The sequence below is a fragment of the Arabidopsis lyrata genome, assembly GCF_000004255.2.
Source record: "Arabidopsis lyrata subsp. lyrata unplaced genomic scaffold ARALYscaffold_1, whole genome shotgun sequence".
NCBI lineage: Eukaryota > Viridiplantae > Streptophyta > Magnoliopsida > Brassicales > Brassicaceae > Arabidopsis > Arabidopsis lyrata.
Window position 1 is genome coordinate 14215269 of NW_003302555.1, and position 27491 is coordinate 14242759.

The 27491-nt window shown below is 35.5% G+C and overlaps 6 protein-coding genes and 1 pseudogene across 9 annotated transcripts; 6 read left to right on the forward strand and 1 right to left on the reverse strand.

The window, feature by feature from the left end:
• Positions 1 to 772: 772 nt before the first annotated feature.
• LOC9326992 (putative F-box protein At1g31090) lies at positions 773 to 2165 on the forward strand. 2 transcript variants are annotated; one of them, XM_021014266.1, is made up of 2 exons: positions 773 to 1273; positions 1535 to 2165. In XM_021014266.1, exons 1-2 carry the CDS (start codon positions 773 to 775, stop codon positions 2048 to 2050), a joined length of 1017 nt encoding a protein of 338 aa, XP_020869925.1. In that variant the 3' UTR covers positions 2051 to 2165. The 2 variants fall into 2 exon arrangements, with proteins under 2 accessions (XP_020869925.1, XP_002890930.2); XM_002890884.2 differs by having other exon boundaries at positions 773 to 1065; positions 1291 to 2165.
• A 1660-nt stretch (positions 2166 to 3825) lies between these two features.
• Positions 3826 to 5287, forward strand: LOC9326993 (F-box protein At1g31080). The gene has a single exon (XM_002890885.2). It carries the CDS (start codon positions 3877 to 3879, stop codon positions 5062 to 5064), a length of 1188 nt encoding a protein of 395 aa, XP_002890931.2. The 5' UTR covers positions 3826 to 3876; the 3' UTR covers positions 5065 to 5287.
• Positions 5288 to 8729: 3442 nt separating this feature from the next.
• Positions 8730 to 10143, forward strand: LOC9326994 (putative F-box protein At1g31090). 2 transcript variants are annotated; one of them, XM_021010704.1, is made up of 2 exons: positions 8730 to 9205; positions 9521 to 10143. In XM_021010704.1, exons 1-2 carry the CDS (start codon positions 8736 to 8738, stop codon positions 9996 to 9998), a joined length of 948 nt encoding a protein of 315 aa, XP_020866363.1. In that variant the 5' UTR covers positions 8730 to 8735; the 3' UTR covers positions 9999 to 10143. The 2 variants fall into 2 exon arrangements, with proteins under 2 accessions (XP_020866363.1, XP_002890932.2); XM_002890886.2 differs by having other exon boundaries at positions 8730 to 9028; positions 9254 to 10143.
• A 1718-nt stretch (positions 10144 to 11861) lies between these two features.
• On the forward strand, positions 11862 to 13254 carry LOC9326995 (putative F-box protein At1g31090). 2 transcript variants are annotated; one of them, XM_021013941.1, is made up of 2 exons: positions 11862 to 12362; positions 12624 to 13254. In XM_021013941.1, the coding sequence occupies exons 1-2, from the start codon at positions 11862 to 11864 to the stop codon at positions 13137 to 13139; spliced, it is 1017 nt and encodes a 338-aa protein (XP_020869600.1). In that variant the 3' UTR covers positions 13140 to 13254. The 2 variants fall into 2 exon arrangements, with proteins under 2 accessions (XP_020869600.1, XP_002890933.2); XM_002890887.2 differs by having other exon boundaries at positions 11862 to 12154; positions 12380 to 13254.
• Positions 13255 to 17117: 3863 nt separating this feature from the next.
• LOC9326996 (F-box protein At1g31080) lies at positions 17118 to 18579 on the forward strand. Its single transcript, XM_002890888.2, has one exon. It carries the CDS (start codon positions 17165 to 17167, stop codon positions 18353 to 18355), a length of 1191 nt encoding a protein of 396 aa, XP_002890934.2. The 5' UTR covers positions 17118 to 17164; the 3' UTR covers positions 18356 to 18579.
• A 1218-nt stretch (positions 18580 to 19797) lies between these two features.
• On the forward strand, positions 19798 to 20896 carry LOC9326997 (F-box protein DOR). Its single transcript, XM_021010436.1, has 3 exons — positions 19798 to 20326; positions 20401 to 20532; positions 20613 to 20896. The coding sequence occupies exons 1-3, from the start codon at positions 19798 to 19800 to the stop codon at positions 20894 to 20896; spliced, it is 945 nt and encodes a 314-aa protein (XP_020866095.1).
• A 1269-nt stretch (positions 20897 to 22165) lies between these two features.
• LOC9326998 lies at positions 22166 to 22992 on the reverse strand (annotated as a pseudogene).
• Positions 22993 to 27491: the final 4499 nt, after the last annotated feature.

Genomic DNA, 27491 nt, shown 5'->3' on the forward strand with positions numbered 1-27491 from the left:
CCATGATTCTTAATGCTCTCTTCCTAATAGTCTGCAAGTTCCGAATAGAGACGAATCCAGTCATTGACTTGCAGCTCTGAACTACACTACTACTTGTTGATCATGAGCAAAATTGTAAAACTCACCGCAAAATTGTGGTCTTAATCTTACAACGTTAATATTGCTTTGTATCCATGAGGAAGAAGTTTTTCCCCAAGCCGCTTCTCTTGATTTCACCTATGGTTTCCCCTATACAAGATATAACATCAGCAATGAGACTAATGATTTAGCAAGATGTATACACCATAAATATTTTTTGCAAATTCCAGTAAAAGTTAGATTTCTATTATTCTCATAACATTCATAATTCTAAAAAAACTTGGGGAAAAATGAAACAGCAAGCTACCATAGAATATTATTTAGTAAAATATCTTCGAAATCTTTCCTTAGAAAATAATCTCTCTGCTGAAAAAAGAAAAGAAAACAATTTCTTTACTCAAAAATTGAAATCTATAATATTTAGAAATTTTCAAGAAAAATACATACATTACCTTATAAAGAAAAATTTGGAGGAAACCAAGTTAATGCAAATCAATGATAATCCATCAAAAATTTTGAAAAGAAATCAATGACACATTTGGTAAAAATCCACTTTTAAAATCAATAACTCTTCACAAATTCATTTCCCAATAACCCCTTAAAGAGATTTTCCATCTCTATATATATATATGAGAGACTCTTCGATGAATCTGTATTCATATATATATCTCTCTCTCTCATGAATAAGACGATCATGAATAGATTAGCAAACTCAGATTCCATTCCTACTGATCTTATTTACGAGATACTCTCGAGATTGCATGCAAAGTCAATTGCGAGGTTTCGGTGCGTGTCGAAGCTATGGAAGTACATGCTTTGCCAGCCATATTTCACCAAGTTGTTCCACACCAATTCGTCGTCTAACCCACGTCTCTTAATTGGGGTCGTACAAGGTGGTGAGTGGAGTTTCTTCTCGTCGCCTCAGCCTAAGAATCATTATGAGAATTCGTCTTGTGTAGTAGCCGCCGATTTTCATATGAAGTTTTCTGAAGATAGAATCCAACACTATTGTAGCTATGCTTCTGGTTTGATATATTTCGCTAATATGCGGATCTCAAAGGACGATGAAAATGAAGTGCGTGCGATATGCAACCCTAGCACGGGACAATATGCAATCTTACCACCTGACCTGAAATCAACGCTCAGAAGCTGCAACGGCTTTTTAGGGTTTGATCCGATTGGCATGCAATTCAAGGTTTTGGTCCTAAACCGTAGAGTCGATGGTGAATTGTTTTATCAAATTCTAACATTAGGAACTGAAAATATGAGGTGGAGGGAGATCGAATTTCCCTCCTTCTCTGGTCTTGTTTCGGAAATGATATGCATCAATGGGGTTTTGTATTACATTAATCATAAAACTATAGGTTGCTTTGATGTTAGGTCTGAGAAATTCAAGTTTCTAAATCAAAACCCAGACTGCCTTACTAGTTGGTCTACTAAAATGATAAACTATAAGGGTAAATTTGGTGTTATTAATTTGGAAGATAATTATGCTCGTGGATTTCCCCTTAAGTTGCGTATATGGGTTCTAGACAATGTCGAGAAACAAGAATGGACGACATATGCCTACACTTTGAGGGCTGAGAATATAGTCAAGGATAAAAGCTATATTTATGTTGTTGGGGTGACTGCTTCAGGTGAAATTGTTTTGGCAAAAATGAATGCATATAAACCGTTTTATGTTTTTTACTTTAATCCCGAAAAGAACACTCTCCAAAGTGTTGAAATCCAAGGTGTTAGAGAAGAAGATGAATGGTTTTACGATCATAGAGTTTACTACTTTGTAGACCATGTCGAGGATCTTAGGTTTGATGTTATGAAGACAACGTATGCTGCAACATCGATAAGCCCACCAGAACATAACACATCAACATCATCTAGAGAAGATCATCAAGTGAGGACCGTTGCTCATCGTCATAGATTTGAGAGCGTTAACAAATTTGATGCATTGTGTCTTTTAGAAGATGATTGAAATTTACAGGTATTAAAACCTGATTGCTTACCTTACTCCTCAAGTCAGCTGAAAAAGCTCTCTATTTGATGCAAGTTGTATTAGTATATATTCTCCCTCTGTAAACATTCATAAGTTATAGTAAAAAAATTCTAAGGAAATTATGTTTCTAACTTTCTATTAAGATTCTGTCAATTTTGATTTTACGTTTTTAGTCACTAAGACTGATGATTTAAAATAAGTTAATATTGTCCTTTTGCATTGTTTATCATGCACAAATATGTTGCAATCAAGTGAATCAAAAGGAAGTTCTTAACAAGAGAGATCTGAGAGTTATTTTTTTTTTATCCATGACGTATCAAGATTCATAATTTTCGTACTTAAACCATTTGTTCATGCTATGAGATCAGATTAGAGATTCTTCTTTCTTTCTCTTTGGAGGCATTTTACTTAATTTGGACTCCTGAAAAGAAAAGTAAACGACTTGGATTAGCGACTGTGTAAGAGAAACTCAGATTAAAAAATGATAATTAACATTGTCATTTCGACAATTGCAACAGTCACATCTGCTATGGAAACTGTCACATTAAACATAGCAAAACTAGTGACTGACACTGCACCAAATCTTGACTTTAGCCCTTCTTATACGGCAACTACTACAACTTCAGAGAATCATCCTCTGGTTTTGATGGAAACTGCAGCCACGACAGAGCCATTAGTATAATAATATATGATGATAACATGAGAAAAACTCACAGTAAAAATCAAACTATCTTGATGACACTTATCATAATCTATGAAAGACCATTGGGAACTTTTAAGTGATCCCTCCTTTTTTATATATATATATATTCCAAAGGGACAAGTAAATCACCTTGACTTGCAACGAGTTTTAGCAAAAAATTGGATTGAAATTAATAAATATGATCCTGAAAGTAAAAATCTATGATACTTTATACAAGTTATTAACATCCTCGCCAAATAAAGATGGAATATTATATTTAATAACAAGACGTATATTATATTTATATACAGATCTGTTACATAAATCTCATGCACCAACAATCTATGTTCTTTTATATAGCGATTGATTTCAAATAAACCGAGTCAAAATACCAGCAAAAGAGATTTTGGACAAGCACAACTTCTCCATCGCCACTTCTAGTTGCAACTAAGAACTTGAATTTAGGGTTTGAATTCTTCCTCGAATCGGTTTTTTTTGTTTCCCACTAACTTTGAGTTAACCATTCAAACTTTCCGTTTACGTTGTTGACTAGTCTGAGCTCAATTTAGTGTGATAAACTATAAGTTGGGAATTTAGTTTGTTCACACAAAAATTCAGGTTTTTGTAGGCAAATTTGTAAAATCCAAGCTTTACAAGACTCAGTTCCAACACTAAAGAAGCCGCCGGAGTCGGTCAACGAATCTAGTGTATAAGAAAGCTTGGAGGAGAGAGGTTGGAAAGAAACTAGGGTTTTCTCCGTTTTGAAGATAAAACAAGGGTCACCGGACCAAGTGTAGGTAGCTCGGATGGTTATCGGATCCGTTGGTAATGATAACTAATAACGTTGAGTCTGATCCCTGGTTCGAACCTTGCTTGGGAGGGGCTGATGATTTACCTGGATGGATAAGTCTAAATTAGATTGTCTAAGAAAGTCAATAAAAAGATTTTATACAAATTCGGACGCTTATACAAAGAGTCTAATTAGGTCGAACTTTAAACGATTTTCCATATCTATATATACATCACTTAACATAATTAAATTAGGTCGAACTTTAAGAGACTTTTCTCTGCGATTTTTATTCATAAATCTTCCTCCGTCCGACCAGACCTAATACAATCGATCATGAATAGAGGAGAAAACTCAGATTCTATCCCTATTGATCTCATTCTTGAGATACTCTCGAGATTGCCTGCAAAGTCAATCCAGAGGTTTCGCTGCGTGTCGAAGCTATGGAAGTCCATGCTTAGCCAATCATATTTCACAGAGTTGTTCTTGAACAAGTCCTCATCTCGCCCACGTCTCTTATTTGTGGTCAAACAAGACAGCGACTGGCTTTTCTTCTCGTTACCTCAGCCTCAGAATCTAGATGAGAAGTCGTCCCTTGTAGTAGCCGATTGTCATATGAAGTTCTCTAAAGACATAAGCCCATACAATTGTACCTATGCTTCTGGTTTGATCTATTTTCATAATATGGATAATGATGCAGTACGTGTGATATGTAACCCTAGCACAGGACAATATGCGATCTTACCACTACCTGAAAGGAGAACGCACAGACATTCGTATAGCTATTTAGGGTTTGATCCAATAGACAAGGAATTCAAGGTATTGTTCATGAATACTAGTAAATTTATAGCTTCTAGTGATATAGATCATTATATTTTGACACTAGGAACTGGGAAATTGAGGTGGAGGAAGATCCAATGTCCTTTTACCCATAACCCTTTTTGGAATAGGATTTGCATCAATGGGGTTTTGTATTACTTAGCTCATTCTGAAAGAAAGTATTATGCGGTAGTTTGCTTTGATGTTAGATCTGAGAAATTCAAGCTCGTTGAACTACACCGTTTGGATTGCTGTCTTTATGGACTGATAAACTATAAGGGGAAATTATGTGGGGTTAATTTGAAGTATGCTTCTGATGGTGGATTTCCCCTTGAGTTACGTATGTGGGTTCTAGAGGATGTCGAGAAAGAGGAATGGACGACATATGCCTACACTTTGAGGGATGAGAATAAACTCGTTAAGGTTAACTACAATCTTTCCGTTGCTGGGGTGACTGCTTCAGGTGAAATTGTTTTGGTGGACCATAATACATGTAAACCGTTCTATGTTTTCTACTTTAATCCCAAAAGGAACACTCTCCAAAGTGTTGAAATCAAATTTTTTGGAGCTAAGGGTGAAGCGTTTAAGACTAGTTTCCTAGTTGACGCCTTTATAGACCATGCAGAGGATCTTAAGTTCCATATTAAGACGACAACATACGCTGCTTACCTGGAAGAAGATCATCGCACGCTTGAGATGTGTTAACAAATTTGATGGTCTGTGTCTTTTAGATGATGAGGAGTTTACTTACCTTCCTCACCAAGTCAGCTAAACAAGCTCTCTGTTTTAGACAAGTTATGTTCTCTCTCTGTAAGAATCAAGGTATCAAAAAAGTTTTTAGGAAATTAAGTTTTTATCAAAGTCAGAGTCATGGCTGAAGTTGTTGTCTTCATAATATTTATAACATAGAGTCTTAACTATTTTTCCTCTGAGTGAACACTTCTCATTTACAGGTTTCATGTGAGCTTTTATCAGTCTGTTGGCTTAGCATTTTGTGTTACACGTTAATTGGGAGCAAACTAATTTTTTTTATCTTTGACTTTCACGAAATTGCTAGATAATACCGGAAACAAGTGCTTAATTTTTAATCCCGAACTTGAACAAATCTCGTGAGAAAAATTGCATATCCAAAATGACCAAAAATGTAACAAGTTATTCTTATTTAATTTACTCTGTTTATTAACCCAAAACAACTAACTAAGCAAGGCTCTTGACAATTATGAAAAGCTTCATTTTCATGAGGAAGAGAACTCTTTCGTGAAAGCGGAACTGTAAAGCTTGGAGGGAACTTCTCTTCCGAGAAATACAATTAAAATGATAAGTTTCAATCACTATAAGTTAAGAACCAATTATTTGGGAAATCTCTTTGCATACAAAGTTGACACAATCATACAGCAATGATTCGGCTAAAAATAGGATTAAATAAGTGGACTAAGAAAATCTATCACATAAGAAATAAAATGATACTTACTTCGATTGGTACTTCGATGCATAGCCATTCTAAAACTACGGAATCATAAGCTGCAACGTGTTTAAAAGCCTTCAACAGTAGTTTTCTGCGGAAATGTTGGTTGATTTGGCCCCCTAAGATACTCCAATACTGAAGGATAATCTTCTGAATCGAAACAATTAAAACGTCATTGTTCTGTTCAATATATATCTTGTATCATAAATGGGTCTAACAAATCTTAGCAGCAGCTCTAATTATAGCAGGACCAATAATGTCAGTGTTGCGTTAAAGCAATTCCACCGGCAGCAGTAACTTTTTCATAAAGCGGATACAAATTGACAGCCACCACGTCAAATGTGCCTAGAATATAAAGAAATAGTTAAAATCTTGAGTACCTACGAGAAAGCATTAGGACAGTGCATAAACCTCACTAAGTCAACAATTACTTTCTCTGCTAAGACCCCGAGCGAAGCAAAGACCAGAGTTAAAAAGTCTCTCAACATTACTCGAGATGGAGGCCTAGGTAACTATCTTGGTCTGCCTGAGAATTTTCGTCGAAAAAAACGTGATATCTTTGCAGCCTTGGTTGATAAAGTAAGGCAAAGAGCTCATAGTTGGTCTTCCCGCTTCTTATCCGGTGCGGGGAAACATGTTCTTCTAAAAGCAATCCTCACTGCCTTACCAATCTACCCAATGTCGTGCTTTAAGATTCCCGCATCCCTTTGTAAGCAAATCCAATCCGTGTTCACCCGGTTTTGGTGGGATGACAAACCAGACAAAAAGAAGATGTGTTGGGTGGCTTGGGATACTCTTACTCAACCCAAATTTGCGGGAGCTCTTGGATTTAGAGACGTACAACAGTTCAATGACGCCTTATTAGCAAAAATTGGATGGAGACTTCTCAGTCAACCTGACTCAATGCTGGCTAAAGTTCTGTTGGGTAAGTACTGCAACAACTCTAGCTTCTTGGACTGCTCCTCTTCTCCAAGAGTGGCCTCACATGGTTGGCGCAGCATTCTCGTGGGCAGAGAGCTGTTGCGGAAAGGGCTAGGTTGGACAGTGGGTAATGGAGCCTGCATCAATGTCTGGACCGATCCATGGCTTTCCTTGCTTCACCCTACAGTTCCTATAGGCCCCCCAACCTCAGCTACTGCAGACCTAAAAGTACAAGACCTCCTCTGTCCAGATACAAATGACTGGAATGTCGAGTTTATTCGTCAGATTTTACCTCAGTATGAGGAAGCAATTCGCAATCTTATTACCAGTTCTGTTCCTTCAACAGATTCTCTGGTTTGGTTACCTGAAAAATCAGGATCTTACTCGACAAAATCGGGTTATCCTCTGGCAAAGCGGTTTCCACAGAAAAGTGTTTGTGAGAGTTTTGATTGGCATAAGCATGTCTGGCAGCTCAAGATTGCCCCTAAGCTAAAAAACTTCCTGTGGAAGTTGCTTTAGGGAGCCCTCTCTGTTGGTTCCAATCTGGCAAAGAGACACATCCAAAAATTCATACTTAACCATTTGTTCTCTGCTATGTGATCAGATAAGAGACTCTTCTTTCTTTAATTTCTCTCTGCAGTCATTTTACTTAATTTGGACTCCCAAAAATAAAAGGAAAACTTCGATTACCTACTTGAACCATCATATGAAGAAATTTTTTTTTTTATCATCTTTTACTCTAAACATATGACATATTTCATCTTTCTTAATGAAAGATTTGATCTAGAGGATAAAAATTCCAACGTAGTTAGACGTTACATATAGTAATGAACGATGGGAATCAAAAACTTACAAGCCAAACCCAAGGGACCTTGCTGTAAGAAGCAGAGTGTTTCCTTTTGATACGCTCTTGAACCAAAAACGTGACCTACCCAAAATATTTAGCTGCCTTTCACTTTTTGTTCTTAAGATCTATCTCGGCAACTCAATTTTCCTTGTAATCTTCGGACTTTTCGGCTGTGTTTGATAAGAATCTCTCGGTTTATATATCCTTAAACCTTTACTTTATAAACATTGTGTTCGACCTCTGGTTCACGGATTAAAACCAAAGAGGTTAAAGTTTCATATTGAAAGGGATACATAAATTGTTTATATTTTATAAATCAGAAATGTATCAAATGAACAAAAAATGAAGACGTCTAAGTATAGAAGGGACACTAGTTCATCTCATTCCTTTCTCAAAAGGATCCAAAAACTAGCAAAAAAAAAAGAGAGGAGTTTACATGATTTATCAGCCAACGCCACTATATTTGTATGCCTTGAGCCGTCCTAGGAATATATTAACAGCCCCCGTTTGAGACGCAGACGAAAGTTGCTCAGTAGATCTGCTCCTTAGTTACCCTTTTTGGTATAATTTCTAAACTCAGAGTCTAGCAAACAAGACTGAAGCATCCCATCTGCTCAGTGAAGGCTCTTCTGACTATAGCTACGCGATCAACATCCGTACCACATGAGTCTTTGTACGTTATGTAGACAATTGCAACATTTTTGCGGTTGAATTCCTCATACACATCAAGAATTATACTAAAGCCACTTTGACAATCTTCAAGTTAGACAGATCATGATTCTTAATTCTGCTCCTATTAGTCGTGGCAACTGCAAGTTCCAAGTAGCTCTGAATTATTCAGCTGCAATCGCAGCCGTAGTCGCAGTTGCTGGCGATTATGAAACGAACATAGGCATTACCTTATAAAAAAAAGTTATGGGAAAATCAATGATAATCCATAAAAATATTTGAATAGAAATCAATGACAAATATGGTAAAAATCTATAAAACATTTTAAGATCTCTCCACTTTTAAAATCAATAACTCTTCACAAATTCATTTCCCAATAAACCCCAAGCTATTTTCCATTTCTATATATATATATTTCAGAGTCTTCGATGAATCTGTATTCATGTCTCTCTCTCTCTCATGAATAAGACGCTCATGAATAGAGGAGCAAACTCAGATTCCATTCCTACTGATCTCATTTACGAGATACTCTCGAGATTACCTGCAAAGTCAATCCTTAGGTTTCGATGCGTGTCGAAGCTATGGAAGTCCATTATCTGCCGTCAAGATTTCACCGAGTTGTTCCACACAAGGTCCTCATCTAATCCACGTCTCTTAATTGGGGTCGAACAAGGCGGTGTGTGGAGCTTCTTCTCCTCTCCTCAGGCTCATGATCATTATGGGAAGTCGTCTCTTGTAGTAGCCGCCGATTTTCATATGAAGTTTTCTGAAGACACAACCATATACTATCGTAGCTATGCTTCTGGTTTGATATATTTCCCTAACATGCGGATCTCAAACGAGAATGACGATGTAGTGCGTATGATATGTAACCCTAGCACGGGACAGTATGCGATCTTACCACCTGACTTGAGAACAGGGTACCAAGAAGTAGGCGGCTTTTTAGGGTTTGATCCGATTGGCAAGCAATTCAAGGTTTTGGTCTATAAACGTAGAGTCGATGATGAATTGGTTTATCAGATTCTGATATTAGGAACTGAAAATATGAAGTGGAGGGAGATCATATGTCCCTTAACCTATGGACCCTATGGTTATCGTTGGGAACATATATGCATCAATGGGGTTTTGTATTACATAGCTGATGATCCTGATGAAGAGCATGATATGATAGGTTGTTTTGATGTTAGGTTTGAGAAATTCAAATTTGTACATCTAGCCCCATACTGCTTACCTAATTGGTCTACTAAATTGATAAACTATAAAGGTAAATTAGGTGTGATTAATTTAGAGGATGATTATGATGATGGTGGATTTTCCCTTAAGATAAGTATGTGGGTTCTAGAGAATGTCGAGAAACATGAATGGACTACATATGCCTACACATTGAGGGCTGAGAATAAAGTCGTTAAGGTTAGTCAAAATCTGTCCGTTATTGGAGTGACTGGTTCGGGTGACATTGTTTTGGCGAACCATAATTTATATAAACCGATTTATGTTTTCTACTTTAATCCAGAAAGGAACACTCTCCTATGTGTTGAAATCCAAGGTGTTAGGGAAGAGGAAGAATGGTTTAAAAATCATAAAGTTTACTGCTTTGTAAACCATGTAGAGGATCTTAGATTTGATGTTATGAAGACAACATCTATAAGCCCACCAGAACAGAGCACATCAACATCATCTAGAGAAGCAGAAGCTCATCAAGTGAGGACCGTTGCTCACCTGAAACAAGATCGCTAAACGTTTTAGAGCGTTAACAAATTTGATGCTCTGTGTCTTTTAGAAGATGATTAAAATTTACTGGTGTCAAAACCTGATTGCTTACCTTGCACCCCAAGTCAGCTGAAAGCTCTCTATATGATGCAAGTTGTATTCTCTCTTTGTAACCATTAAAAAAATCAAAGAATTTCTTAATTAAAAATTTATGTTTCTACTACGAATCTACCAATTTTATATAAAGTCATTAACGCTGAGGATTTAAAAGAAGTAACGGCCTTTGGAACTGTCTATCACGTGAGTGCTAGATATGTTGCAATCAAGTGAATATAAAGGAGGTCGAAGTTCTTACCAACAGAGATCTGTGATCTTGTTTGGTCGGTGACACATCAAGATTCATACTTATAATAATGAACCGAAAGATCAAGAAAGATTTTCAGATTTGATCACTAATACTGTCAAGTCCAAAAGATATTTCATGTTTCAACATAATTTAGAGAATCATAATCAAATAAAAAACTGGAGTAGAAAAACATTGTCATTTCTACAATTGCAACAGTTTATGTAATCAAGCATACATAAATGCCTCTGCCTCAGTTTCAGGACCATCTAAATCTGCTCTATAAGCAACAGTCACAACCTCTGCCATAGACTTTACAAGCCAAACCCACGGGACCTTGCCGTATGAAGCAGACTATTCCTTTTGCTACGCTCTTGAACCAAAAACGGACCTACCCAAAATATCTAGCCACCTTTCACTTTTTGTTCTTAAGATCAACCTCGGAACTCAATTTTTCTTGTAAACTTCAGACTTTTCGGCTGCGTTTAATAAGAATCTCTCTGTGTATCTCTAAACCTTTACTTTATAAATATTGTGTTCAAAAGGTTAAAACCAAAGAGGTTAGAGTTTCATATTGAAAGGGATACACAATTGTTTAGCTTTTAGAAATTAGAAATGTATCAGATGAACAAAAAATAAAGACGTCTAAGGAACAAAAGAAGGAACCAAAATAAAGACCTCTAGACTTTATTTATCATCTAGACTTCATTAATATGTATCCACATCTTGGAGAGCAGTATCTATAGCCACTTTGACAATCTTCAAGTTGAACAGACCATGATTCTTAATGCTCTCTTCCTAATAGTCTGCAAGTTCCGAATAGAGACGAATCCAGTCATTGACTTGCAGCTCTGAACTACACTACTACTTGTTGATCATGAGCAAAATTGTAAAACTCACCGCAAAATTGTGGTCTTAATCTTACAACGTTAATATTGCTTTGTATCCATGAGGAAGAAGTTTTTCCCCAAGCCGCTTCTCTTGATTTCACCTATGGTTTCCCCTATACAAGATATAACATCAGCAATGAGACTAATGATTTAGCAAGATGTATACACCATAAATATTTTTTGCAAATTCCAGTAAAAGTTAGATTTCTATTATTCTCATAACATTCATAATTCTAAAAAAACTTGGGGAAAAATGAAACAGCAAGCTACCATAGAATATTATTTAGTAAAATATCTTCGAAATCTTTCCTTAGAAAATAATCTCTCTGCTGAAAAAAGAAAAGAAAACAATTTCTTTACTCAAAAATTGAAATCTATAATATTTAGAAATTTTCAAGAAAAATACATACATTACCTTATAAAGAAAAATTTGGAGGAAACCAAGTTAATGCAAATCAATGATAATCCATCAAAAATTTTGAAAAGAAATCAATGACACATTTGGTAAAAATCCACTTTTAAAATCAATAACTCTTCACAAATTCATTTCCCAATAACCCCTTAAAGAGATTTTCCATCTCTATATATATATATGAGAGACTCTTCGATGAATCTGTATTCATATATATATCTCTCTCTCTCATGAATAAGACGATCATGAATAGATTAGCAAACTCAGATTCCATTCCTACTGATCTTATTTACGAGATACTCTCGAGATTGCATGCAAAGTCAATTGCGAGGTTTCGGTGCGTGTCGAAGCTATGGAAGTACATGCTTTGCCAGCCATATTTCACCAAGTTGTTCCACACCAATTCGTCGTCTAACCCACGTCTCTTAATTGGGGTCGTACAAGGTGGTGAGTGGAGTTTCTTCTCGTCGCCTCAGCCTAAGAATCATTATGAGAATTCGTCTTGTGTAGTAGCCGCCGATTTTCATATGAAGTTTTCTGAAGATAGAATCCAACACTATTGTAGCTATGCTTCTGGTTTGATATATTTCGCTAATATGCGGATCTCAAAGGACGATGAAAATGAAGTGCGTGCGATATGCAACCCTAGCACGGGACAATATGCAATCTTACCACCTGACCTGAAATCAACGCTCAGAAGCTGCAACGGCTTTTTAGGGTTTGATCCGATTGGCATGCAATTCAAGGTTTTGGTCCTAAACCGTAGAGTCGATGGTGAATTGTTTTATCAAATTCTAACATTAGGAACTGAAAATATGAGGTGGAGGGAGATCGAATTTCCCTCCTTCTCTGGTCTTGTTTCGGAAATGATATGCATCAATGGGGTTTTGTATTACATTAATCATAAAACTATAGGTTGCTTTGATGTTAGGTCTGAGAAATTCAAGTTTCTAAATCAAAACCCAGACTGCCTTACTAGTTGGTCTACTAAAATGATAAACTATAAGGGTAAATTTGGTGTTATTAATTTGGAAGATAATTATGCTCGTGGATTTCCCCTTAAGTTGCGTATATGGGTTCTAGACAATGTCGAGAAACAAGAATGGACGACATATGCCTACACTTTGAGGGCTGAGAATATAGTCAAGGATAAAAGCTATATTTATGTTGTTGGGGTGACTGCTTCAGGTGAAATTGTTTTGGCAAAAATGAATGCATATAAACCGTTTTATGTTTTTTACTTTAATCCCGAAAAGAACACTCTCCAAAGTGTTGAAATCCAAGGTGTTAGAGAAGAAGATGAATGGTTTTACGATCATAGAGTTTACTACTTTGTAGACCATGTCGAGGATCTTAGGTTTGATGTTATGAAGACAACGTATGCTGCAACATCGATAAGCCCACCAGAACATAACACATCAACATCATCTAGAGAAGATCATCAAGTGAGGACCGTTGCTCATCGTCATAGATTTGAGAGCGTTAACAAATTTGATGCATTGTGTCTTTTAGAAGATGATTGAAATTTACAGGTATTAAAACCTGATTGCTTACCTTACTCCTCAAGTCAGCTGAAAAAGCTCTCTATTTGATGCAAGTTGTATTAGTATATATTCTCCCTCTGTAAACATTCATAAGTTATAGTAAAAAAATTCTAAGGAAATTATGTTTCTAACTTTCTATTAAGATTCTGTCAATTTTGATTTTACGTTTTTAGTCACTAAGACTGATGATTTAAAATAAGTTAATATTGTCCTTTTGCATTGTTTATCATGCACAAATATGTTGCAATCAAGTGAATCAAAAGGAAGTTCTTAACAAGAGAGATCTGAGAGTTATTTTTTTTTTATCCATGACATATCAAGATTCATAATTTTCGTACTTAAACCATTTGTTCATGCTATGAGATCAGATTAGAGATTCTTCTTTCTTTCTCTTTGGAGGCATTTTACTTAATTTGGACTCCTGAAAAGAAAAGTAAACGACTTGGATTAGCGACTGTGTAAGAGAAACTCAGATTAAAAAATGATAATTAACATTGTCATTTCGACAATTGCAACAGTCACATCTGCTATGGAAACTGTCACATTAAACATAGCAAAACTAGTGACTGACACTGCACCAAATCTTGACTTTAGCCCTTCTTATACGGCAACTACTACAACTTCAGAGAATCATCCTCTGGTTTTGATGGAAACTGCAGCCACGACAGAGCCATTAGTATAATAATATATGATGATAACATGAGAAAAACTCACAGTAAAAATCAAACTATCTTGATGACACTTATCATAATCTATGAAAGACCATTGGGAACTTTTAAGTGATCCCTCCTTTTTTATATATATATATATATTCCAAAGGGACAAGTAAATCACCTTGACTTGCAACGAGTTTTAGCAAAAAATTGGATTGAAATTAATAAATATGATCCTGAAAGTAAAAATCTATGATACTTTATACAAGTTATTAACATCCTCGCCAAATAAAGATGGAATATTATATTTAATAACAAGACGTATATTATATTTATATACAGATCTGTTACATAAATCTCATGCACCAACAATCTATGTTCTTTTATATAGCGATTGATTTCAAATAAACCGAGTCAAAATACCAGCAAAAGAGATTTTGGACAAGCACAACTTCTCCATCGCCACTTCTAGTTGCAACTAAGAACTTGAATTTAGGGTTTGAATTCTTCCTCGAATCGGTTTTTTTTTGTTTCCCACTAACTTTGAGTTAACCATTCAAACTTTCCGTTTACGTTGTTGACTAGTCTGAGCTCAATTTAGTGTGATAAACTATAAGTTGGGAATTTAGTTTGTTCACACAAAAATTCAGGTTTTTGTTAGGCAAATTTGTAAAATCCAAGCTTTACAAGACTCAGTTCCAACACTAAAGAAGCCGCCGGAGTCGGTCAACGAATCTAGTGTATAAGAAAGCTTGGAGGAGAGAGGTTGGAAAGAAACTAGGGTTTTCTCCGTTTTGAAGATAAAACAAGGGTCACCGGACCAAGTGTAGGTAGCTCGGATGGTTATCGGATCCGTTGGTAATGATAACTAATAACGTTGAGTCTGATCCCTGGTTCGAACCTTGCTTGGGAGGGGCTGATGATTTACCTGGATGGATAAGTCTAAATTAGATTGTCTAATAAAATCAATAAAAAGATTTTATACAAATTCGGACGGTTAAAGCTTCTTGAACTTTAAGAGTCTAATTAGGTCGAACTTTAAACGATTTTCCATATCTATCTATATATACATTTTTGAATCACTTTTAACAAATAAATCCTGGACTTGGAACTTATTTACAATACAATGCCATTGGTATTTAATGTTTTAACAAAATTTTTCTCAAATCTAAATATTAATCGATTTTGTTACTAAAATTTAGGAAACTAAAAGAAAAAAATTACAAAAATCATTTAAATTTTTCCTAATTCTTCATTAAAAAAAAAAATTGTTTTAGTTTTATGTTTTTTTTTTTTAATTTTTTCATATGTTTGATTATGTTTCTTGCCAATCATGTTTGTTCAATACAATATCACTCTTCTTGAGAAGATCGAAATTGATTTTATTTTATTTTGAATCACTTTTTGGAGAGTATGATCTTCCTCTTATAGTAGTTCATATGTAGAAGCCATCCATCACAATTTTTTTTTAAAAAAAAACACTCCCTAAAGCTTTCTTTTCTGTTTTTTAATTCCGGTGTTCTAATTTTGTTTTTCTACTAGATTTTAACCCGCGGTACACCGCGGGGCTATATTTTCTTAAAAAAATCAAAATGTAATTTGTTTGATAGATTATTTTGATTGTTAATTTTAGGATTTCACCCGTGGTATACTATCTTTTATAAATATCAACCCAAACCCGTCCCATCATATTACCCGTCCCGTGAAATTAAACATCATTTAGTTATTTTTCATTTTAATAATACTTTTATTTAAAAGCTATATAATTCAAGTCAATTTAAAAATTTCTTTTAAATGGTTCCCATAAGATATATATACATATATATTAAATTTGTATAGAGTTGAAATAATATTAATATTACAAACTTTTTATATAATTTAAATATTATAAATATTTTTAAAAATATGCAATATATATTTTTTGTTATTGAATAAGAGGATATTATGTGTAAGAAATGTAGAAAATAAGAGTTTAATATTTTTATTATGGAGTCGCAAGAAAAATCTTTTATTTCTATACATGTTATTCGTTTATTAATAATAAAAGAAAACAAATCCTTTAAATTAGATATTAACTAAAATAAACGCACCATAATTACTTATTAAGTAACAACCAATAAGTTTCACCAAAAAATAGGTAACAACCAATAAATTCTAAACGCAGTAATTAAAGAATGAGATATTAAAAAAAAAATATCAAATAAGATATAAGAATCTTAAAATAATTGAATATCTAAATAATTTAATTGTTAGTGTCGATTTTAATGCCTTCATTAATGTGGATTTTTTTTTTTACAGAGAAATATTTCCTAAAGATTATCACATTAATGACTCAGAAAATTAAGGAAGATATGAATTTATGATTCTCGAAATCGTGTTGGTAATATCTTTAATTAATATTTTTCAAATTTAAATAATTAATGCCAATGGCATTCATCCGTAAATACATTCCAACTCCAGGATTTATTTTCTAAAAGTCATCCAAAAATGTATATATAGATATACTTTTTTCTAATTTGCAATTGTACAAAATAATTATCACTCCCTAAAACTTTCTTTTCTGATTTTTCTATTCCGGCGTTCTAATTTTGTTTTTCTATATACTTTTTTCCAATTTGCAATTGTACAAAATAATTATCTCTCCCTAAAAGTTTCTTTTCTGATTTTTATTAAATTTTGTTCTTTTTCTGGTAAGAATAAATTGTACATGTATTACGTTGATATTGCTAATTCAAATAATGTTAACAAAAATGCCCAAATATAGGCTATATTAAAAGAAAAAACAGTTAGTCAAAAACACAAGTATATCAATCCCAAGTTATGATTAAACTAAATATTTATTTATAATATTTTTTACCCAAAACAATAAATTTATATATACTAAAAAATTTGAAGTACCTTTTTTAAAGTACTTTTGTGTTAGTAAAGTAAGAATTTACAAAGAATGTCATCACATTAAAGTCAAAAAACAATTATTATTTTTGAAATATTATTATTGATATATTTTAAATTTATAAAACATTATTAATTAAAATATCATGAGACGAGTTATATAGCGGGACGGGTTTCGATTAATATAACATGGGTTATATCTATACTTTATTATTTTATCATCACTACTTTTTTTTTAGTTACAACATTAATATAAAATTATATCACTTTAATACTAAATTAAAAACCATAAAATTTAATATTTATTATATATATGAATAAAACATTTGCCCCGTGGTGTACCACGGGTTAAATCCTAGTATATAATATAATTAAATTAGGTCGAACTTTAAGAGACTTTTCTCTGCGATTTTTATTCATAAATCTTCCTCCGTCCGACCAGAGCTAATACAATCGATCATGATAAGAGGAGAAAACTCAGATTCTATCCCTATTGATCTCATTCTTGAGATACTCTCGAGATTGCCTGCAAAGTCAATCCAGAGGTTTGGCTGCGTGTCGAAACTATGGAAGTCCATGCTTAGCCAATCATATTTCACAGAGTTGTTCTTGAACAAGTCCTCATCTCGCCCACGTCTCTTATTTGTGGGCAAACAAGATAGCGACTGGCTTTTCTTCTCGTTACCTCAGCCTCAGAATCTAGATGAGAAGTCGTCCCTTGTAGTAGCCGATTGTCATATGAAGTTCTCTAAAGACATAAGCCCATACAATTGTACCTATGCTTCTGGTTTGATCTATTTTCATAATATGGATAATGATGCAGTACGTGTGATATGTAACCCTAGCACAGGACAGTATGCGATCTTACCTCTACCTGAAAGGAGAACGTACAGAAATTCTGTTAGCTATTTAGGGTTTGATCCGATAGACAACGAATTCAAGGTATTGTTCCTGAATACTAGTAAATCTATCGCTTCTAGTGATATAGATCATTATATTTTGACACTAGGAACTGGGAAATTGAGGTGGAGGAAGATTCAGTGTCCTTTTACCCATGAGCCTTTGTGGGAAAGGATATGCATCAATGGGGTTTTGTATTACTTAGCTCATTCTGAAAGAAAGTATTATGCGTTAGTTTGCTTTGATGTTAGATCTGAGAAATTCAAGCTCATTGAATTAGAATATCGTTTGGATTGCCGTCTTTATGAACTGATAAACTATAAGGGTAAATTATGTGGGGTTAATTTGAAGTATGCTTATGGTGGTGGATTTCCCCTTGAGTTACGTATGTGGGTTCTAGAGGATGTCGAGAAAGAGGAATGGACGTCATATGCCTACACTTTGAGGGATGAGAATAAAGTCTTTAAGGTTAACTACAATCTTTCCGTTGTTGGGGTGACTGCTTCAGGTGAAATTGTTTTGGTGAACCATAATACATCTAAACCGTTATATGTTTTCTACTTTAATCCCAAAAGGAACACTTTCCAAAATGTTGAAATCCAAAGTTTTGGAGCTAAGGGTGAAGCGTTTAAGACTAGTTTCCTAGTTGACGCCTTTGTAGACCATGTAGAGGATCTTAAGTTCGATATTAAGACGACAACATACGCTGCTTACCTGGAAGAAGATCATCGCACGCTTGAGATGTGTTAACAGATTTGATGGTCTGAGTTTACAGATGTCAAAACCCAATTACTTACCTTCCTCACCAAGTCAGCTAAACAAGCTCTTTGTTTTAGACAAGTTATGTTCTCTCTCTGTAAGAATCAAGTTATCAAAAAAGTTTTTAGGAAATTAAGTTTTTATCAAAGTCAGAGTCATGGCTGAAGTTGTTGTCTTCATAATATTTATAACATAGAGTCTTAACTATTTTTCCTCTGAGTGAACACTTCTCATTTACAGGTTTCATGTGAGCTTTTATCAGTCTGTTGGCTTAGCATTTTTTGTTACACGTTAATTGGGAGTAAACTAATTTTTTATATTTTGACTTTCATTTTCACGAAATTGCTAGATAATACCGGAAATGTAACAACTTATTCTTATTTACTCTGTTTCTAAACCATATCATTCCCCCTTAAGTTACCATATAACCAATTTCACAGTTTACATTGCTACTGCTTAATTGCTTAACCAATATCCTGAAGTCATATATACAAATCCCTATATACAACCACAGAAGGATTTAGAATGAAATATCAAATCACTTACCCTTAAATTTAACCACAATGATTCAGAATAATTGAGGTTATCCAAAACTAGACATATTAAAGTTTTGTTTCTAAATGTTCATCAATCATGTATCATTTAAGAAATTAGCACGAACAGTATAACCAACGCGCCCAAAGTATTACGGGTAAGAGACACCTTTCCATGGTTCTGAATTGCGGTGGCAATACCACCGGAATTAACTTCAGCAACGCTGATCTTTTCTACATAAAAAAACGTTCTTTTGTTGAGGAAGACAACTCTCTAGTGAAATACAAATAAAATGAAAATTTTAAATCCTTTTTAAGTTAAGAACCAATTATTTGGGAAATATTTTGTCATACAATTAGTTGAAAAAGTAAACACAACAAAAGTTTACGATTGTGGAAGCCCCTTCGGCCCATTGGTTGACCAAGGGTTAATTAATGCTTCTACACCAAGAAGTCTGGGGTTCGAGTCCCAGATATTGCGATTTATTTAAATTTGCAGATTAAATGAGGCAAGTGTGCATGAGATCTCCAGCGAAGTACAATTATAGCCGTTCGCCAGGATTCTACGCAGAGAGAGAAGTGTCGTCAGGTCGTGGATCATTGAAGGTGTCCGTCAAAAGCATGAAGAAGGAAGTGTCGTCTGTCGTGGATCTAATAAGGGTCGGAAGGAATTTTCCGTTGTAGAATCGTCTATGTAACAGTTCTCATAATTTGCAATAAATAATAAATCTAGACGTTAAAAAAAAAAAAACAAAAGTTTACGATTCTTGTTTTTGATTTAGTTATGGCCCAATTGTTTTCCTAAATCGAAATTGTTATATGATTTTCCTAATTCAGTTTGAACTCCTCTTTTCCTTCCTATAAAAATGCCAATCTCTCCACGCAAAATACAAAATCTCGATGAAGAGAGAAGTACCTACCACGATCGACTCAACTGATCTCATCCTCGAGATACTCTCGAGAACGTCAGCGAAATCGATTTCAAGGTTTCGTCGCTCCTCCAAATTCTGGGCGTCAATACTTCGCCATCAATATTTCACCGAGTTGTTCCTAACCAGATCATCCACTCGACCACGTCTCTTAGTCTCCCTTGAAAAATCCGGTGACTTAATCTTCTGCTCATCTCCTCAGTTTCAGAATCCTGAAGATTCATCTCTTGTATTAACCGCTGAGTTTAATATAAGTTTCCCTGCAGATTGGTGCTTACAAAATTGTTGTGCAGTCTCTGGATTGATCTATTGCCCTAATTCACCAAAATCAGTTGATAGATTACCTGTGATATGTAAACCTAGCACAGGACAACAAGTTAGTTTACCAAAAGCGAAAAAGACGAAGGAATTTGTGCATAACTTTTTCGGGTATGATCCGATTCTTAAACAATTGAAGGTAATGGTCATGAGCCGTGATAAAGACGTCGTAGCCAGTGGAGGTTGTGAAAAGGGATATTGCACCATTATCCTTTATCTGAGGGGATATGTATCAATGGTGTTTTGTATTATATAGGTCGCCGAGTAGTAGGTTCCGTTGTGGTGATAGCTTGCTTTGATTTTAGGTCTGAGAAGAAATTCAGTTTGATTCCGGAAGTTAATGGTGTTACACTTTGGTCAAGGCCTAGTGTTTTGGTTAATTTCAAAGGTAAACTAGGTGGAATCAGAGTGAGTGGCGTCCTAATGTTGATGGAAGGCTTAACCTTGAGTTGACTTTATGGGTTTTAGAGGATGTCAAGAAAGCGGAATTCTCGAAACGTGTCTACAATTTGCCGGAATTGTGGGAGAATCGAAATGTTAATGCCTCAGTTTCTGTTGCTGGAGTGACTTCTACGGGTGAAATTGTTTTGTCGATGGAGTATACATCTAACCCGTTTTATGTTTTCTACTATAATCTTGATAGCTACACTCTTCACAGAGTTGAAATACAAGGAATTGAAGCGTTTGGGAGTTATAGAGTTCGCGCCTTTGTAGACCATGTTGAAGATTTAAAATTTCTAACATCGAGCTAGAGTTTGGCTGCATATGTAAGATTTCACTGGAGATATAGGCTCCTAATGTATTAGATTCCTTATCTTTTTTACAGGTTCGTTCGTGAACTTATCATCCAATTGATTGTTTTTGATTTCCTTTGACCTTATTAATCTTTTCCTGGATATCATCTCCATGTCTCTTGTGTTGGAGAGCAAGGTAATGTTTCTTTCATGATATTCTGTTTTCATCTTCTATTTTCTAAGAAATAGTTTCATGAGTACTTTCTTGATATTGCACATGCAGGATTTTAGACATGGCCGAACCATTAGAAGGTACAATAGGGCAATCCAATATCACAACTCGGATCCAAGGTAACTTGGATTCTAGATTAAGAACAAAAAAAAACCTTTGCATACTACCACTTTGCATGTTTATCATCTGAGTTTCTCTCTTTTGTACCATGTCAAGATAACAATTAGGTAAACTTGAATTTAAAAACTTACTTGCACCACAAGATATTTTGTTGATAGATCTGGAACAAGCTCCAAATGTATCATTGCTAACTAAAGCATCCAACATTACACCTATCAGCTTTGCGACAATCTAGGTGTTTTATGTCTTGCCTATAGGTAGTAGTTGGATGACGGTGATCAGTAATGGATGTGGTAAGTTTCGGCATGAGCAAGTTGGTCGTTGGAAGGGTTAGATTGGTTAACTACTTCCTGAATGTAGTGGAAGGTTGATTAGTTTTGCTGGTGAGTGAGGTGATTTGGGATATAGCCGCACATACTTGGGTAGGGGCATAATTTTATATTGGTAGTATCACCGGTATGTGGCCCTGGACTAGTAAGAACATGTTGAGTGACTCTTTTTCGTTGAATTGGACATATAGAGACGCAGAGACGTGTAGTAGATTCACCGAAGTGTCGGTTTGAGGCCCAAATACATAATTTGTGTGAGTGAGTAGATGAAGAAGACTCTGCATCGTGGTTGTGTCACCATTTAGATTTAAATCTACATTATGTATGATGCTGAAGAAAGAAATGATGGAAACGTATAATGTGGTTTCTTTATCTAAATTTAAATTCGTTTTAACAATTCCCTTTTTAATAGAAGTTTTCATATTCTAAAAAGAAAATCGGAAACTAAATAACGATATGCTAGCTTGATTTATTTACAATGTAAATATACAAATTAAATTTTACACTTTTTCGTAGATGTAATATTTAGAGAGAAAAAAAAACGAACTTTTCATCTTATTCGCATATATTAAAGTCCTAGATGATGTCTAAATAGAAAAAGAAGTGCTAAATAAAAGAAAAAAAGAAAGTATGATAATCGGACAGTGAATAACATGAGAAGTCCAAATCAAACGCCATTAACTCGTTGTGCGCGATATTCTCAGCTTCGGCGTGAGCGATCGCACTCGATAACCCGACACCGCGTAGCTGCCCCCTTTCTGCCATTATCTTTTTCGTGGATTTACAATAGGTAACGTACAATATTAATTGAGCCAATCCAAACACACACCCAATTCCATTTGGTATAACCATGAATGGATCTTAAGGCACAAGACCATAAATTGTCCAAACACCTGCATTTAGAAAACCAGCAACTGATAACAAAAGCGGCATGAACTCCAAACTTTTTGTTTTTATTACCATTTTCATGACAGACAATGGAGAAGCATACATCATCGAGTTGAAAATGCAACATACAATCCCAACGCTCACTGTTCGTCGCTCGGTACTTTGTTCAAGAGTTAAGACCAAAACAGCGAGGATAGCCACAAACACGACTTCAACCGCTAAAACAGCTGATATTACCAAACGTTTTTGGCGGCTACAAAACAAGAAAAATATGATAAGGAAAACGATTTCGATCACGATCCCTCTACCACTTATTGTAACGACCAATGTGCTGTCAGGGTGCACCATAGGAAGTCCGTATAGAGCTCGAACGAAACACTTTATGAGAGTGGCCAAATATGGCATTGGTGAGTATTTCTCCACTGACTTCTTTTTCACTATGCGTACAAACTATTTTTGTATATTCATCTTGTTTCCCTTAACTGGGCATCATTTGAAAATTACAATCTTCCCACGGCTGAATAAAACCGTAAAATACAAAGCATGCGTTCAAACTAAAATATGCTTTCAAACTATAGCTCTTACAAAGATATTTTTCTGTCCCGATGATGAAAGCATTTAGAAACTAATACCTCTGCATAATCAAACATAGAGACTCATCAACACCAATATATCTACCATATAAAGAAGCAAATTTCTATGTTCCTTACATTTTCGGCTTCTTCAATTCATTTCCTTGCTGCACTCTAGCAGCCTTAGAGATAGCTGAGTTAGGCTGCTTAGCAGCCTTACGGCTGCATAATCAAACAAAGAGACTCATCAACACCAATGTCTACAAATCAAATTTATATAGTCTTTGCATAGACTTACGTTTTAGGCTTCTTGGATTTATTTCCTCCCTGAAATCCTACAGACTCACAGAAAACACAAGGCTTCTTACAACCAGTAAACCTGCATAATCAACCACAGAGACTCATCAACACCAATTCTACAATATTTATATTTAAGAAAAAGAAAAAAGAAGTTGAAGAATATATTAATTTTGAATTTTTGATAGCCTTACGGTTTTGGAATCTTCCATTTACGTGGTCGAGGTGGTTTATAACAGTGAAACAGAGCCCACGAATAACTCCAGCATAATCAAACACAGACAGAGACTCATCAACAACAATGTCTACTACAATATATGTTGAGAATTAGTAAAGAAGAACACAACATATGAAGAAGCTTGAGGAAGAAGTAATGCCAGCAATGCAATGAGACACGTCAGACGCAGGACCACAAGACTCAAGTAGCCGTTTGCGCTTGGTCACTAAAGCAAACGTTTGAATGGCTAAAGCAACTCTTGTCTGGTTGTGGTAAAGTTACTCGCAGGATAAGCTCTACCCATTTGGAGCTAGAAGACAAATGTGAGAGGCAACTTCCTGGAAGCTGCAAAGGAGCGTCTTGAGGACTCAACGGGAAGGATCCAGAAGGAACCTAGTGATATGTTGTGTTTTTATCGGTTTTGAGTCTTTGTTTTTTTTCCTAGATCATATATTTTATAGAGTCAAAGTTTGTTTTTTAGAGTCTTTTAGTCCTTTATCGATTCTTTACAGGTTTTAGGTTGCTTTGGAGGAAAACGAGATGTTTTGGGATAAAAACACACATTTGGAGATGCAGTGTCGGTTAGAAGTATCAAACGTTTGGCCTCCGATGGAAGACTTACCACCGTTAGATCTTTCTGAAATTTTGACAAAAGCTATATGCAGATGTTAGCTTGAGGTTCCATGTGATTTGAAGGAAATCTAACGGTGCATTCAATAGTTATACCCGAATTAGTGAAGACAGGTCATTCTGGCGAGCATTTGAAGCAGTTGCAGAGCTGAAGACCAGAAGCTCCAGATCGATCGATCCCTTGGTGGATCGATCGATCCACTTCCCCGGCAACGGCGCCAACTTGATTGCTCGAGTAATCAAGTTGGCGCCGTTGCCGGGGACCAATTGCGTTACCTAAGGATTTAGGATTAGTTTTTAGTCTAAAGCATTTTTTTTTTTTATTACTAACTATCACACTCGTTTTTCTTTTAGGTGTTGGCTATGGAATATAATGATTGGCTACAAGAAGAAGAGGATGAGCCATATGTGGAGCCACCATTTGATGAGAGTGTTCTTACACCGGAACAAAAAGTGAAGTTGGATGAACTTCACAACGAACATCCGACATTGGTAAGGAGTGATTTAGCGATTTTGATCCGGTTGAACCTCTTATCACACCGAGCATCCTGTGAAGGAAGAGAAATCACATTCTATGAAGAACAAGAAGCCCATGCTCTTGAAAAGGTAATATATTGGGTTCCACCAAGCGAACTAGAAGGTACATGCAATTCAACCCTTGAAATTTATGATGTTGAGGATATTCAGATACCATGCATTGAAGATGTGACTTCTAGTTTGCATACTCCCATGATCATTGATGAATGTTATGATTTGATATGTGAGTCGCAACAACTAGATGCTTTAAGAGCAGCAAAACTTGCTAGGGATTACCATGATATATGTTTTAATATTGAATATCATTGTGCTTTGAATGTTCATGATCTCGAGTTTAAGTTTTCAATGCCTGAAATATCTAGATCTCTTCTTGATGAATCTTTCCTAGGAGTTGTGCTTGATATTGATAAGATTTTGCATGTGAATGAAGATCTTGAGGTTGATTATATGGATGTAGATATTGTGCTATATGAGATTAATGGGGATGAAGTTGATTATTTTGTTCAAACCTCATGTAACCAGGAAATTGACTTCATTTTTCCTCCAAATGCATTTGATCCTCATGAGCATTCAACCATCAAGGAATATTTCAAAGTATATGCTACATTTGTAGTAATTTTTCTTGATATGAATTTTATCTCTTTACCATGGATAATTGTGTGTTACTTGGCACATCTCATTTCTTTCACTAACAGGAGAAGGACAAAAGGTCCACTGGCACAACCTTTTGATTCTTATGATTAATATTTTGTGTTGAGCGGTCAAGCTGACGACCTAAAACAAGCGCTTGGTGGGAGGCAACCCATAATGTATCCCAAGTAAGTTTTCTCTTTTTCTTTTTCGCATTTTCATTTTTTTTTCTTTTGAGTGTGTATGGCATCATTTCTTCGAATTATTTTCACACCGAGTCGGTGTGAAGCAAGTCGGGGGGAGGTTGTCATTTGTCTACTAATCGAGTTTGCTTTGGTTGTTTCTTTTGATGTTTTCGTTTGAGTCAGTCAGTTCGTTTTTATCGAGTCAAAAATTGTGTCTTTTATTGAGTCAAAATCTGTTTGAGAATATGATCTTTTCTTGGGGAATTGCACCTAGCTTGATTTCATTGCCTTGAGACCATTTTAGCATTATTCGATAACTTGGAAGTTCAGGAAAATCCATGACTAGATCACTCTATAGTAGTCCCTATCTCTTTGAAATTCGGATGAATTGAGCTTTATCTTATATACTTGAACTTAATCTGGACTTAATTTATCTCACTTAGGGGCTTGAGAATCATGTAATGGATCATACATTCAGAGTTTTGTTTGCATCATTTTTACCACTCTTTGCTAACTCTGAATGGCTAGACTCATTTTTAGTCTAGTACCACACCTGTTTCCCCACCCATTGTTTGAAACCTCATGCATTCTTATATGATCATCATGATATACATCCATGTGCGAAAACTACGGAGTATACGGACCGACATAGCTTTCCTTCTGTTAGGATAGTGAGTTGTAGTTTACTGGTTGCTGATATATGATGAGATTGATCCACTATGGTTTAGAGGTTGTATTCATGGGATATGTTGTTATCGCTTGCGGTTTTTCTTGATGCAGATTATGTGAGACACCGGTTCCACTCCCCCGTTCAAAAAAAAAAAAAAAAAAAAAAAGAAAAAAGAAAGAAAGAAAAAAACGGAAATGAAAAGAATAATGGGAAAGGAGAATGAATGGAACCGAAAATGTCGAGTTGATATTAGTTACGTTGATAAGCATCAAGGGTACGCATTGATTTGATTGAGGTAGTGTGTTGGTTGATTTGATCCGAGCTTAAGGGAAGCTATGTACCTCCTAGTTGGTCTGTGTCTCACTGTGATTTCGCATAATGACATGCATCCGTTTTACACTGTTTGAGAACCAGAAACACTTGAGCCACCGAATATTAGCCTTTTTTTTACCAAGCCCATAACGTGTTTGATACCCCCTTTGTGAGAGTACACGCCGCTGCTAATGAATGTTAAAAAGTTAAGTTATCTGACTCTGAAAGTTCTTTTAGATCTCGGGACTTAATTTTGTTGCTATGGTTATGGCGAAGTACAGTCTAGTACGGTTTCATGAGTTTTGTGATAGTGGTTTGCAGGCAATTGATAAGAGCATGATCCCAAAGAAAATGTGAGTTCTTGTGTTTTCAAACCTCTTCTCTTGATAAGGATTTCTGCTTTCCTTGAGGACAAGCAAAGATCTAAGTCGGGGGGAGTTGATATGTTGTGTTTTTATCGGTTTTGAGTCTTTGTTTTTTTTCCTAGATCATATATTTTATAGAGTCAAAGTTTGTTTTTTAGAGTCTTTTAGTCCTTTATCGATTCTTTACAGGTTTTAGGTTGCTTTGGAGGAAAACGAGATGTTTTGGGATAAAAACACACATTTGGAGATGCAGTGTCGGTTAGAAGTATCAAACGTTTGGCCTCCGATGGAAGACTTACCACCGTTAGATCTTTCTGAAATTTTGACAAAAGCTATATGCAGATGTTAGCTTGAGGTTCCATGTGATTTGAAGGAAATCTAACGGTGCATTCAATAGTTATACCCGAATTAGTGAAGACAGGTCATTCTGGCGAGCATTTGAAGCAGTTGCAGAGCTGAAGACCAGAAGCTCCAGATCGATCGATCCCTTGGTGGATCGATCGATCCACTTCCCTGACGGATGAGAAACGTTCCAGACACTGCTGGATCGATCGATCCTCCTTTGGATCGATCGATCCCTTCCCCAGACGTATTTTTGGCCCAGATTTGACCCGAGTCACTCCAGATCC

Coding starts and splice junctions, on each gene's coding strand:
- LOC9326996 (XM_002890888.2), top strand. CDS start 17,165: ATGATAAGAGGAGAAAACTCAGATTCTATCCCTATTGATCTCATTCTT.
- LOC9326992 (XM_002890884.2), top strand. CDS start 773: ATGAATAGATTAGCAAACTCAGATTCCATTCCTACTGATCTTATTTAC. Junction 1,066..1,290: donor GATTTTCATATGAAGTTTTC/TGAAGATAGAAT, acceptor GGTCCTAAACCG/TAGAGTCGATGGTGAATTGT.
- LOC9326993 (XM_002890885.2), top strand. CDS start 3,877: ATGAATAGAGGAGAAAACTCAGATTCTATCCCTATTGATCTCATTCTT.
- LOC9326995 (XM_002890887.2), top strand. CDS start 11,862: ATGAATAGATTAGCAAACTCAGATTCCATTCCTACTGATCTTATTTAC. Junction 12,155..12,379: donor GATTTTCATATGAAGTTTTC/TGAAGATAGAAT, acceptor GGTCCTAAACCG/TAGAGTCGATGGTGAATTGT.
- LOC9326994 (XM_002890886.2), top strand. CDS start 8,736: ATGAATAGAGGAGCAAACTCAGATTCCATTCCTACTGATCTCATTTAC. Junction 9,029..9,253: donor GATTTTCATATGAAGTTTTC/TGAAGACACAAC, acceptor GGTCTATAAACG/TAGAGTCGATGATGAATTGG.
- LOC9326997 (XM_021010436.1), top strand. CDS start 19,798: ATGAAGAGAGAAGTACCTACCACGATCGACTCAACTGATCTCATCCTC. Junction 20,327..20,400: donor AGACGTCGTAGCCAGTGGAG/GTTGTGAAAAGG, acceptor TGTATTATATAG/GTCGCCGAGTAGTAGGTTCC. Junction 20,533..20,612: donor TGTTTTGGTTAATTTCAAAG/GTAAACTAGGTG, acceptor TATGGGTTTTAG/AGGATGTCAAGAAAGCGGAA.